Source organism: Protobothrops mucrosquamatus, unplaced genomic scaffold, assembly GCF_001527695.2.
Source record: "Protobothrops mucrosquamatus isolate PMUCROS unplaced genomic scaffold, P.Mucros_1.0 scaffold916, whole genome shotgun sequence".
In the NCBI taxonomy this organism is placed as follows: domain Eukaryota; kingdom Metazoa; phylum Chordata; class Lepidosauria; order Squamata; family Viperidae; genus Protobothrops; species Protobothrops mucrosquamatus.
The window spans coordinates 11525-25884 of NW_015387167.1; the positions used below are offsets into that span (position 1 = coordinate 11525).

The following is a 14360-nucleotide window of genomic DNA, read 5'->3' on the forward strand; positions in this document are numbered from 1 at the left end:
GTCCGCCTTTGAACCATCTTGCTTCCTGATTTCTTGTGCCTGACAATTCTGTGTAATATAGAGAATCACCCACTGTTTTTAGGAACAACCAAATACAGAAATAATATTTTGGTCTTTCTCTTATTGTCTAGAACCCCACAAGAAAGAAAAGCCATTAAAAACAGGTAAGCATGGATTACTGCCCCATCTTTGTTTATGCAAAACCTATTAATATATTACAACTGTGCAACATTTATTAAAACTCAGTACTTTTAATTTTCATTTTAGCCAAGCTGCTAACAAAGGATATCCATGTAAAAGAATCTGATAAGATTTGGATCAAAACAAATTTAGCAATTTACACTTCCCATCAGTTAACATAAAATTATTATAATCATGATTGCCATGAAAAAGAGACCAACCAAAAAATCAAATAATGATGAATAATAGAGTGCCTTTTGCCCACTCATGGTTTCCTAGGGCTCATCTCTTGCCCTGCCTCCTAGATCATTTGCTTATCCCTTGTTGAAGATATATCCTTGTATGAGATCCTCTTTCTCAGGATTGGCTTGCTGAAAAGGCTGGCTGAAGCTTATCCAACTAGAAAATGATATTTTCTATGAGAGAACAGAGTCAGACCTTCTTCATTCTGTGTTGCCTGGAGAATGATTCTTTAGTATTGCCAGCATTCTGGGCTCTAAACCTATAAAAGGACCATCTCAATTGGTTATAAATGCTCTCCATAGTTAATTTAATTTTGACAATCAGAGATATTAGAACTTTCACACTTAAAGTTTATCCTTTCTTTTTAGGAAAAGTTGGTCTACCCAAAACCGAAAACCAAAACTGAGTGTTAGAATAAAATAGAGCTTGAAGGGACTTTGGAGCTCTTCTAGTCCGGCCACCTGGTCAGACAAGACACCCTATACCATTCTCTAAGTACAGCCCTCCCATCAGTAATCATTAGCCCTTAAATAGAATCTTGTTAGACTGAAAGTATTTCTCCCCTCCTCTTTTTAGTTTTTTCAAGGGACGGTTCCTTCCAAAATGTTTCCCAGGTTTTTCCCCCATGGGCAGACTAAGCTGCATTTATCAGACCACTGATTAGGTTTCAGGTCTTGCTCCTGTTCCCAAGGTCATTTAAACATATCATCACATTAATTTCCTCATAGCTTTAGCAGACATTACTTATTCCAGGACCACATCTTACTATAGCTGTTGCTACCCACTGTCCTTGTCCATGAAGTAGTCCTCCTCTGCCTGCCGGATTCCGTTCCCCATTAGAAGCCCCCAACCAAGGGTGACTCCTTTCCCCCATCCTGTTCCTCTTCCCTCGGCTGCCACTTCCTGTAACTTTGAATTTGACATAGAACATTGCTGGTACCCCTGACCATAGCAGGAGAAGGAACAAACCAATGTCTTTGTGCCAGAGGAAAAACTTTTCCCTTTGGTATGAACACCCAAATGTTGACATCATGTTCTGGTTTTCCTTTTACTTTCTAGAACGACACAAGAAAGAAAAGCCAAGAGAAATGGGTAAGCGAACTCTTATTTTGTCTTCTGCACTACTCTGGAACATATGGGCATTAAAGGGATATTGACCATTTGTTTTCAATCTTGTCATAATCAAAATGTTTGAATCTTTTTCTTTTAGCCAAAGTGCCAAAGAAAGTTGTGCATGGAAACAAAACTGGTAAGTGCCATGAAAAAATATATCTAGAAATTTGCACCTTTCCATTTGAAGAATTGTTAATATATTAACATAACTTTATGGAGATAAGAGAAATAATGTTTTGCTCTTTCTCTGATTGTCTAGAACCCCACAAGAAAGAAAAACCATTAGAAACAGGTAAACATGAATTACTGCCTCTGCTCTCATAACTTTTGCTTATGTGAAAGATAATATATTACAGCTGGGCAACATTTATTAAAACTCAGTAATTATAACTTTTCATTTTAGCCAAGTTACCGACGAAGGATATCCATGCAAAAGAATCTGGTAAGATCTGGATCAAAACAAATCTAGCAATTTATACTTTCCATCAGTTAACACAAACTTATTGTGACGAGTTGCCTTGAAAAAAAGAGACTGACCAATAAATAAATAAATAAAATAAAATAATGATGCCCACTCGTGGTTTAGAATAGAAGAATAGAATTGACTTGAAAGAAACTTGGATGTCTTCTAGTCCAGCCCCCTGATCAAGCAGAAGGCCTATACCATTCTCTAAGTACAGTGCTCCCATCAGTAATCACTAGCCGTTAAATAGAATCTTGTTAGACTAAAAATATTTCTCACTTCCTTTTCCTAGCCGTTTAGAGGGAGGGTCCCTTCTGTAATGCTTCCCAGGCTTTTCCCCCACCTAGAAAATTGCATCTTTTCATTTGAAGAATTGTTATAATAGCAATAGCGTTTAAACTTATATACTGCTTCATAGTGCTTTACAGCCCTTTCTTAGTGGTTTACAGAGTCAAGATATTGCCCCCAACAATTTGGGTCCTGATTTTGTTGACCTTGTTAGGATGGAAGTCTGAGTCAATCTTGAGCCAGTGAGAATCAAACTGCTGAAGTGCTGGCAGCCGGCAGTCCACAGTCAGCAGAATTAGCTTGCAGTACTGCATCCTAACCACTGCACCACCATGGTTACAATATAATAAATTATCACAATTCTATGAAGATGAAAGAAATAATATTCTGGTCTTTCTCTTATTGCCTAGAATCTCACAAGAAAGAAAAGCCAGTAGAAACATGTAAACATGAATTATTGCCCCACCTTTGCTTATGTGAAATATATTAATATATTACAGCTATGCCACATTTATTAAAACTCAATACTTTTAATTTTTCATTTTAGCTAGGCTACTGATGAAGGATATCCATGTAAAAGAATCTGGTAAGATCAGAATCAAAACAGATCTAATAATTTACAATTCCCATCAGTTAACACAAAGTTATTATTATTATTTGCTTACTGCTTGTCTTTGTGCCAGGGGAAGAATTTTTCCCTTTAATAGGAACACTAAAATGTTGACATTATGTTCTGGTTTTTCTCTTACTTTCTAGAACAACACAAGAAAGAAAAGCCAAGAGAAAAGGGTAAGCACGTTCTTATTTTGTCTTCTGCACTACTCTGGAACATATGGGCATTATAGGGATACTGACCATTTGTTTTCAATCTATGTCATAATCAAAATGTTTGAATCTTTTTCTTTTAGCCAAAGTGCCAAAGAAAGTTGTGCATGTAAACAAAACTGGTAAGTCGCATGTAAAATACATATCTAGAAGATTGCACCTTTCCATTTTGATGAATTCTTATACATTAACACAAAATTATGAAGATGAGAGAAATAATGTTCTGGTCTTTGTCTTATTGTCTAGAACCACACAAGAAAGAAAAACCATTAGAAACAGGTAAACATGAATTACAGCCACACTTTTGCTTATGTGAAAGATAATATATTACAGCTGGGCAACATTTATTAAAACTCAGTACTTATAACTTTTCATTTTAGCCAAGTTACCGACGAAGGATATCCATGTAAAAGTATCTGGTAAGATCTGGATCAAAACAAATCTAGCAATTTACACTTCCCATCAGTTAACACAATCTTATTATGATGAGTTGCCTTGAAATAAGAGACTGACCAAAACAAAACAAAAATGTATCCCTAGAAATTAAATAGAATCTTGTGAGACTGAAAGTATTTCTCAATTCTTTTTTATGTGTTTTAGAGGGAGGGTCCCTTCTGAAATGCTTCCCAGGCCTTCCCCACATGGGCAGACTAGGCTGCCTTTTATCAGACCACTGACTAGGTTTCAGGTCTTGGTTCTGTCTCCCAAGATCATTTCCACATATCATCACAGTAATCTCCTCACAGCTTTAGCAGACATTGCTTATTCCAGGGCCACCTTTTACTGTAGCTGTCACTACCCACTGTCCTTGTTCATGAAATAGTCCTCATCTGCCTGCCTGATTCGGTTCCCCATTAGAAGCCCCCAACCAAGGGCGACTCCTTTCCCCCATCCTTTTCCTCTGCTGCCACTTCCTTTAACCTCAAACTTGGCATAGAACACTGCAGCAACCCCTGACCACAGTATGAGGAAAAGGAACAAACCACTTTTCCCTTTAGTATGAACACCCAAATGTTGACATCATGTTCTGGTTTTCCTCTTACTTTCTAGAACGACACAAGAAAGAAAAGCCAAGAGAAAAGGGTAAGCACACTCTTATTTTGTCTTCTGCACTACTCTGGAACATATGGGCATTAAAGGGATATTGACCATTTGTTTTCAATCCGTGTCATAATCAAAATGTTTGAATCTTTTTCTTTTAGCCAAAGTGCCAAAGAAAGTTGTACATGTGAACAAAACTGGTAAGTGCCATGAAAAAATATATCTAGAAAATTGCACCTTTCCATTTTGACGAATTCTTATACATTAACACAACTTTATGAAGATGAGAGAAATAATGTTCTGGTGTTTCTCTGATTGTCTAGAACCCCAGAAGAAAGAAAAACCATTAGAAACAGGTAAACATGAATTACAGCCACACTTTTGCTTATGTGAAAGATAATATATTACAGCTGGGCAACATTTATTAAAACTCAGTACTTATAACTTTTCATTTTAGCCAAGTTACCGACGAAGGATATCCATGTAAAAGTATCTGGTAAGATCTGGATCAAAACAAATCTAGAAATTTACACTTCCCATCAGTTAACACAAACTTATTATGATGAGTTGCCTTGAAATAAGAGACTGACCAAAACAAAACAAAAATGTATCCCTAGAAATTAAATAGAATCTTGTGAGACTGAAAGAATTTCTCAATTCTTTTTTATGTGTTTAAGAGGGAGGATCCCTTCTGAAATGCTTCCCAGGCCTTCCCCACATGGGCAGACTAGGCTGCCTTTTATCAGACCACTGACTAGGTTTCACTGTCCTTGTTCATGAAATAGTCCTCATCTGCCTGCCTGATTCGGTTCCCCATTAGAAGCCCCCAACCAAGGGCGACTCCTTTTCCTCATCCTTTTCCTCTGCTGCCACTTCCTTTAACCTCAAACTTGGCATAGAACACTGCAGCAACCCCTGACCACAGATGAGGAAAAGGAACAAACTACTTTTCCCTTTAGTATGAACACCCAAATGTTGACATCATGTTCTGGTTTTCCTCTTATTTTCTAGAACGACACAAGAAAGAAAAGCCAAGAGAAAAGGGTAAGTACACTCTTATTTTGTCGTCTGCACTACTCTGGAACATATGGGCATTAAAGGGATATTGATCATTTGTGTTCAACCTATTTCATAATCAAAGTGTTTGAATCTTTTTCATTTAGCCAAAGTGCCAAAGAAAGATATGCATGTAAACAAAACTGGTAAGTGCCATGTAAAAAAAAATCTAGAAAATTGCATCTTTCCATTTGAACAATTGTTATAATAGCAATAGCAATAGCACATAGACTTATATACCACTTCACAGTGCTTTAAAGCCCTCTCTAAGCAGTTTACACAGTCAGGATATTGCCCCCAACAATCTGGGTCCTCTTTTTACTGACCTTGAAAGAATGGAAGTCTGAGCCAGTGAAAATCGAACTGCCAAAGTGCTGGCAGCCAGCAGTCTGCAGTCAACAGAATTAGCCTGCAGTACTATATCCTAACCACTGCACACCAAGACTACAATATAATAAATTATCACAACTCTTTGAAGATGAGAGAAATAATATTCTGGTCTTTCTCTTATTGTCTAGAATCCTACATGAAAGAAAAGCCATTAGAAACAGGTAAACATGAATTATTGCCACACCTTTGCTTATGTGAAATATATTAATATATTACACCTGTGCCACATTTATTAAAACTCAGTACTTTTAACTTTTCATTTTAGCCAGGCTACTGATGAAGGATATCCATGTAAAAGTATCTGGTAAGATCTGGATCAAAACAAATCCAGCAATTTACACTTCCCATCAGTTAACACATACTTATTATGATGAGTTGCTTTGAAAAAGAGACTGACCCAAAAAATAAAAATAATAATAATGATAAATAATATAGTGCCTTCTGCCTATTCTTGGTTTCCTCGGGCTCACCTTGAATGCATTTGGGTCAATATAAAAGGGAGAAAAAATGACATTGCCATAGGTGTATACTATAGGCCACCCAACCAAACAGAGGAAATAGATTAACTTTTTGCTAGTCAGCTAACTAAGGTATGTAGGAAGCACATCACCATAGTAATGGGGGACTTTAATTACCCTGACATCAACTGGGAGACAAACTCTGCATCAAGTGGAAGATCAAACAGATTCCTGACAAACCTAGCAGACAACTTTGTCTCCCAAAAAGTAGAGAAGAGAACTAGGGGATTAGCCATTTTGCATCTAATTCTCACTAACAGAGATGAAATGATAGAAGGTGTTGAAGCCACAGGAACCTTGGGAGGTAGTGATCATGCAATATTGGAATTCAACATTATGGAAGCACAAGCAATAGAACATAGTCAAACTAGAGTCTTGAACTTCAAGAGAGCTAATTTCAATAAACTTAGAGAGGGCTTGGGAAGGATTCCATGGATGAGAATCCTCCAGGGGAAAACAACGCAAGAAGCTTGGGAAATTTTGAAAAGCAAGATAATAAAAGCCCAATCTACCTCAATACCAACAAAGAGGAAAAATAACAGCTCTCAAAAGAAACCAGCATGGCTGCATAAAGAACTGTCTGATAAATTGAAAGATAAAAAGGACAAGTATAGAAAGTGGAAAGAGGGGAACATAACTAAATCAGAATATCAACAAATAGCCCGAGCCTGCAAAGATGAAGTGAGGAAAGCCAAGGCTCAAAATGAACTAAGGCTTGCGACCAAAGTCAAAAATAACAAAAAAAGCTTCTTTCAACATGTAAAAAACAAGGAAAAAGTGAAGGAAACGATTGGTCCATTAGTGGGGGAAAGTGGTAAGAAGATGACTAGCAATAGGGAGAAAGCAGAACTATTTAACTCATTTTTTTGCATCTGTCTTTACACAAAGGGAAAAAACAGACCAACCTATCAAAAATAGTGCCATAAAAACAGTATAGAAACACAAGTTAAGATAGGCAAGAAAATGATAAGTGAGCACCTGTCCAGCCTAGACGAGTTCAAATCACCAGGACCAGATGGATTACACCCCAAGGTTCTCAAGGAACTAGCAAATGTGATCTCAGAACCACTGAACTATATTTTTCAAAGATCCTGGAGCACAGGGGAACTACCAGAGGACTGGAAAAGAGCTGATGTAGTTCCCATCTTCAAAAAAGGAAAAAAATGGACCCAGGAAATTACAGACCTATCAGCCTGACCTCAATACCTGGGAAGATTCTGGAAAAGATAATCAAACAACGAATCAGCGAACGCCTAGAGGCAAACAAAGTCATTACTAAAAGCCAACATGGGTTTGTCAAAAACAGATCATGCCAGACAAATCTTATTGCATTCTTTGACCAGGTGAAAAAATTAGTGGACCAGAGGAATGCTGTGGATATAATTTACTTGGACTTCAGTAAGGCATTTGATAAAGTAGATCACAACCTACTACTCGATAAAATAGAAAAATGTGGGTTAGACAGCATCACCACCAAATGGATTCGTAGCTGGCTGACCGGCCGTACTCAGCATGTGGTCCTCAATGGAACTGCATCTACATGGAGGGAAGTGTGTAGTGGGGTGCCCCAGGGTTCTGTTCTAGGCCCAGTGCTCTTCAACATCTTCATCAATGATTTGGACGAGGGGATAGATGGGGAACTCATCAAATTTGTGGATGACACCAAGCTGGCAGGAATGGCCAACATTCCAGAAGACAGGCTTAAGATACAGGAGGACCTGGACAGACTTGAACACTGGGCGCTATCTAACAAAATGAAATTCAATGGTAAAAAAAGTAAGGTTCTACATTTAGGCAAGAAAAACCAAATGTACAGGTATAGTATAGGGGGTACCTTGCTCAATAGTAGTAACTGTGAGAGGGATCTCGGAGTTCTAGTTGACAATCACTTAAATATGAGCCAGCAGTGTGCTGCAGCTGCCAAAAAAGCCAACACAGTGCTGGGCTGCATTAACAGAAGGATAGAATCAAGATCACGTGAAGTATTAATACCACTTTACAATGCCTTAGTAAGGCCACACTTGGAATACTGCATCCAGTTTTGGTCACCACGATGTAAAAAAGATGTTGAGACTCTAGAAAGAGTACAGAGTACAGAGAAGAGCAACAAAGATGATTAGGGGAGTGGAGGCTAAAGCATATAAGGAGCGGCGGCTGGAACTGGGTATGTCTCGTTTAATGAAGAGAAGGACGAGGGGGAACATGATAGCAGTGTTCCAATATCTCAGGGGCTGCCACAAAGAAGAGGGAGTCAAGCTATTTTCCAAGGCGCCTGAAGGCAGGACAAGAAGCAATGGGTGAAAACTAAGCAAGGAGAGAAGCAACCTAGAACTAAGGAGAAATTTCCTGACAGTTAGAACAATTAACCAGTGGAACAACCTGCCTCCAGAGGAGGTGAATGCTCCAACACTGGAAGTTTTTAAGAAGAGACTGGACAGCCATTTGTCCTATATCATTTGCTTACTGCTTGTTGAAGATATATCTTCTTATGAGATGCTCTTTCTCAAGATTGGCTTGCTCCAGAGGCCAGTTAAAGCTACTCCAGCTTATCCTACTAGAAAATGTATTTTCTATGACGGAGCAGAGAAATACCTCCTCCATGTCTATTTTGTGTTGCCTGGAGAAGAAATCTTTAGGGTTGCTAGCATTCTGAGCTCTAGATCTATAGAAGGACCATCTCAACTGGTTATGAATGCCCTCCCTAGGGACAATCAGAGATATTGGAACTTTCATACTTAAAGTTATTCTTCCTTTTTAGGGAGAGTTGGTCTACCGAAGCCAATACGGAGTGCTCTCTAAGTACACTACTCCCATTAGTAATCATTAGCCTTTAAACAGAATCTTGCAAGACTGAAAGTATTTCTCACTTCCTCTTCCTAGTCTTTTAGAGGGAGGATAACTTCTGAAATACTTCTCAGGCTTTCCCTTATGGGCAGACTAGGTTGCCTTTTATCAGACTACTGACTAGATGGCAGGTCTTGCTCCTGTCTCCCAAGGTCTTTCCACATATAATCAGAGTAATTTCCTCACAGCTTTAGCTGACATTGCTTATTCCAGGACCATTTCTTACATAGCTGTCACTACCCACTGTCCTTGTCAATGAAGTAGTCCTCCCCTGCCTGCCTGATTCTGTTCCCATTAGAGGCCCCCAACTAAGGGTGACTCCTTTCCCCCATCCTGTTCCTCTTCCCTCTGCTGCCACTTCCTATAACTTTGAATTTGGAATAGAACATTGCTGCGACCCCTGACCACACCAGAAAGAGAAGGAACAAACCACTTTTCCCTTTAATATGAACACCCAAACATTGACATCATGTTCTGGTTTTCCTCTTACTTTCTAGAACAACACAAGAAAGAAAAGCCAAGAGAAATGGGTAAGCACACTCTTATTTTGTCTTCTGCACTACTCTGGAACATATGGGCATTAAAGGGATATTTGTTTTCAATCTATGTCATAATCAAAATGTTTGAATCTTTTTCTTTTAGCCAAAGTGCCAAAGAAAGATGTGCATGTAAAGAAAACTGGTAAGTGCCATGAAAAAATCAATCTAGAAATTTGTACCTTTTCCATTTGAAACATTGTTATAAAGTAATACAATTCAATTAAGATGAGAGAAATAATGTTCTGGTCTTTCTCTGATTGTCTAGAACCACACAAGAAAGAAAAACCATTAGAAACAGGTAAACATGAATTACTGCCACACTTTTGCTTATGTGAAACATAATATATTACAGCTGGGCAACATTTATTAAAACTCAGTACTTATAACTTTTCATTTTAGCCAAGTTACCAATGAAGGATATCCATGCAAAAGAATCAGGTAAGATCTGGATCAAAACAAATCTAGCAATTTACACTTCCCATCAGTTAACACAAACCTATCATGATGAGTTTCCTTGAAATAAGAGACTGACACCCCCCCCAAAAAAAATCAAATAATGATAACTAATAGAGCACATTATAATGGCGACTCCTTTCCCCCATCCTGTTCCTCTTCCCTCTGCTGCCACTTCCTTTAACCTTGAATTTGACATAGAACATTGCTGCGACCCCTGACCATAGCAGGAGAAGGAACAAACCAATTTCTTTGTGCCAGAGGAAGAACTTTTCCCTTTAATATGAACACCCAAATGTTGACATCATGTTCTGGTTTTCCTCTTACTTTCTAGAACGACACAAGAAAGAAAAGTCAAGAGAAATGGGTAAGTAAACTCTTATTTTGTCTTCTGCACTACTCTGGAACATATGGGCATTAAAGGGATATTTGTTTTCAATCTATGTCATAATCAAAATGTTTGAATCTTTTTCTTTTAGCCAAAGTGCCAAAGAAAGATGTGAGTGTAAAGAAAACTGGTAAGTGCCATGAAAAAATCAATCTAGAAATTTGCACCTTTCCATTTGAAACATTGTTATAAAGTAATACAATTCAATTAAGATGAGAGAAATAATGTTTTGCTCTTTCTCTGATTGTCTAGAACCACACAAGAAAGAAAAACCATTAGAAACAGGTAAACATGAATTACTGCCACACTTTTGCTTATGTGAAACATAATATATTACAGCTGGGTAACATTTATTAAAACTCAGTACTTATAATTTTTCATTTTAGCCAAGTTACCGATGAAGGATATCCATGTAAAAGAATCTGGTAAGATCTGGATCAAAACAAATCTAGCAATTTACACTTCCCATCAGTTAACGCAAACTTATTATGACGAGTTGCCTTGAAATAAGAGACTGACCAAAAAAATATCAAATAATGATGAATAATAGAGTCCTTTCTGCCCATTCATGGTTTCCTAGGTCTCATCTCTTGCCCTGCCTCCTAGATCATTTACTTATCACTTGTTGAAGATCTATCCTCACGTGAGTTCCTCTTTCTCAGGGCTGGCTTGCTGGAGAAGCCGGTTGAAGCCACTCCAGCTTTCCAACAAAAAAATGCTATTTTCTATGAGAAAACAGAGACAGATCTTCTCCATGTGTATTCTGTATTGCCCAAAGAAGGAATCTTTACTGTTACCAGCATTTTGGGCTCTAAGCCTATAGAAGGACCATGTTAATTTGTTATAAATGCCCTCCATGGTTAATTTAATGTTGACAATCAGAGATATTAACGTTCACTTTTAAGGTTTACCCATTCTTTTTAGGGAGAATTGGTCTGTTTAATACTGAAAACCAAAACTGAATATTCTCTAAATACAATACTCCCATGAGCAATCCCTAGACATTAAATAGAATCTTGTGAGACTGAAAGTATTTCTCAATTCTTTTTCCTCGTGTTTTAGAGGGAGAGTCCCTTCTGAAATGCTTCCCAGGCCTTCCCCACATGGGCACAAGTTATCTCCTCACAGCTTTAGCAGACATTGCTTATTCCAGGGCCACCTCTTACTATAGCTGTCACTACCCACTGTCCTTGTTCATGAAATAGTCCTCATCTGCCTGCCTGATTCGGTTCCCCATTAGAAGCCCCCAACCAAGGGCGACTCCTTTTCCTCATCCTTTTCCTCTGCTGCCACTTCCTTTAACCTCAAACTTGGCATAGAACACTGCAGCAACCCCTGACCACAGTATGAGGAAAAGGAACAAACCACTTTTCCCTTTAGTATGAACACCCAAATGTTGACATCATGTTCTGGTTTTCCTCTTACTTTCTAGAACGACACAAGAAAGAAAAGCCAAGAGAAAAGGGTAAGCATATGGGCATTAAAGGGATATTGATCATTTGTGTTCAACCTATTTCATAATCAAAGTGTTTGAATCTTTTTCTTTTAGCCAAAGTGCCAAAGAAAGATATGTATGTAAACAAAACTGGTAAGTGCCATGTAAAAAAATTCTAGAAAATTGCATCTTTCCATTTGAACAATTGTTATAATAGCAATAGCAATAGCACGTAGACTTATATACCGCTTCACAGTGCTTTGCAGCCCTCTCTAAGCAGTTTACACAGAGTCAGTATATTTTACTGACCTTGAAAGAATGGAAGTCTGAGTCAACCCTGAGCCAGTGAGAATCGAACTGCGAAAGTGCTGGCAGCCAGCAGTCTAACCACTGCACCACCAAGACTACAATATAATAAATTATCACAACTCTTTGAAGATGAGAGATATAATATTCTGGTCTTTCTCTTATTGTCTAGAATCCTACATGAAAGAAAAGCCATTTGAAACAGGTAAACATGAATTATTGCCACACCTTTGCTTATGTGAAATATATTAATATATTACACCTGTGCCACATTTATTAAAACTCAATACTTTTAACTTTTCATTTTAGCCAGGCTACTGATGAAGGATATCCATGTAAAAGTATCTGGTAAGATCTGGATCAAAACAAATCCAGCAATTTACACTTCCCATCAGTTAACACAAACTTATTATGACGAGTTGCCTTGAAAAAGAGATTGATAATAATAATAATAATAATAATAATAATAATAATAACAACAACAACAACAACAACAACAATAACAATAACAATAACAATAACAATAATAACAATAATAATAATAATAATAATAATAATAATAATAATAATAATAATAATAATAATAATAATAATAATAATAATAATAATAATATAATATAGTGCCTTCTGCCTATTCTTGGTTTCCTAGGGCTCATCTTTGCCCTGGCTCCTATATCATTTGCTTACTGCTTATTGAAGATATATCCTCTTATGAGATGCTCTTTTTCAAGATTGGTTTGCTCCAGAGGCCAGTTAAAGCTACTCCAGCTTATCCTACTAGAAAATGTATTTTCTATGACGGAGCAGAGAAATACCTCCTCCATATCTATTTTGTGTTGCCTGGAGAAGAAATCTTTAGGGTTGCTAGCATTCTGAGCTCTAGATCTATAGAAGGACCATCTCAACTGGTTATGAATGCTCTCCCTAGGGACAATCAGAGATATTGGAACTTTCATACTTAAAGTTATTCTTCCTTTTTAGGGAGAGTTGGTCTACCGAAGCCAATACGGAGTGCTCTCTAAGTACACTACTCCCATTAGTAATCATTAACCTTTAAACAGAATCTTGCAAGACTGAAAGTATTTCTCACTTCCTCTTCCTAGTCTTTTAGAGGGAGGATAACTTCTGAAATACTTCTCAGGCTTTCCCTTATGGGCAGACTAGGTTGCCTTTTATCAGACTACTGACTAGATGGCAGGTCTTGCTCCTGTCTCCCAAGGTCTTTCCACATATCATCAGAGTAATTTCCTCACAGCTTTAGCTGACATTGCTTATTCCAGGACTATTTCTTACATAGCTGTCACTACCCACTGTCCTTGTCAATGAAGTAGTCCTCCCCTGCCTGCCTGATTCTGTTCCCATTAGAAGCCCCCAACTAAGGGTGACTCCTTTCCCCCATCCTGTTCCTCTTCCCTCTGCTGCCACTTCCTATAACTTTGAATTTGGAATAGAACATTGCTGCGACTCATGACCATAGCAGGAGAAGGAACAAACCACTGTCTTTGTGCCAGAGGAAGAACTTTTCCCTTTAGTATGAACACCCAAATGTTGACATCATGTTCTGGTTTTCCTTTTACTTTCTAGAACGACACAAGAAAGAAAAGCCAAGAGAAATGGGTAAGCACACTCTTATTTTGTCTTCTGCACTACTCTGGAATATATGGGCATTAAGGGGATATTGATCATTTGTTTTCAAACTATGTCATAATTAGATGTTGGAATCTTTTTCTTTTAGCCAAACTTCCAAAGAAAGATATACATGTAAACAAAACTGGTAAGTGCCATGTAAAATATATATCTAGAAAATTGCACCTTTCCATTTGAAGAATTGTTAATACATTAACATAACTTTATGAAGATGAGAGAAATAATGTTTTGCTCTTTCTCTGATTGTCTAGAACCCCACAAGAAAGAAAAACCATTAGAAACAGGTAAACATGAATTACTGCCTCTGCTCTCATAACTTTTGCTTGTGTGAAACATTAATATATTACAGCTGGGCAACATTTATTAAAACTCATTGCTTGTAACTTCTCATTTTAGCCAAATTACTGACGAAGGATATCCATGTAAAAGAATCTGGTAAGATCAAAACAAATCTACCAATTTACACTTCCCATCAGTTAACACAAACCTATTATGATGCATTGCTTTGGAAAAAAGAGACTGACCAATAAATAATAAAATAAAATAAAATAAAATAATAAAATAAAATAAAATAATAATAAAATAAAATAAAATAAAATAAAATAAAATAAAATAAAATAAAATAAAATAA

General features: G+C 37.4%; 1 protein-coding gene across 2 annotated transcripts in view; it reads left to right on the forward strand.

The window, feature by feature from the left end:
- The first annotated feature begins 1500 nt into the window (after positions 1-1500).
- LOC107290519 (glutamic acid-rich protein) overlaps positions 1501-14360 on the forward strand; it is a 24204-nt gene continuing 11344 nt past the window's right edge. Inside the window, exons 1-14 of one of the 2 annotated variants that reach the window (XM_015819404.1) lie at positions 1501-1515; positions 1634-1672; positions 1796-1828; positions 1940-1978; positions 2835-2873; positions 4163-4195; positions 5317-5355; positions 5728-5760; positions 5865-5903; positions 9459-9491; positions 9604-9642; positions 9766-9798; positions 9900-9938; positions 10288-10320. In XM_015819404.1, the coding sequence (XP_015674890.1) occupies positions 1512-1515; positions 1634-1672; positions 1796-1828; positions 1940-1978; positions 2835-2873; positions 4163-4195; positions 5317-5355; positions 5728-5760; positions 5865-5903; positions 9459-9491; positions 9604-9642; positions 9766-9798; positions 9900-9938; positions 10288-10320 (475 nt within the window). In that variant the 5' untranslated portion in view covers positions 1501-1511. Of the gene's footprint in view, positions 1516-1633; positions 1673-1795; positions 1829-1939; positions 1979-2834; positions 2874-3043; positions 3077-3195; positions 3235-4162; positions 4196-5316; positions 5356-5727; positions 5761-5864; positions 5904-9458; positions 9492-9603; positions 9643-9765; positions 9799-9899; positions 9939-10287; positions 10321-13980; positions 14014-14360 lie in introns of both variants that reach the window. The other variant, XM_015819405.1, reaches the window with a different exon arrangement.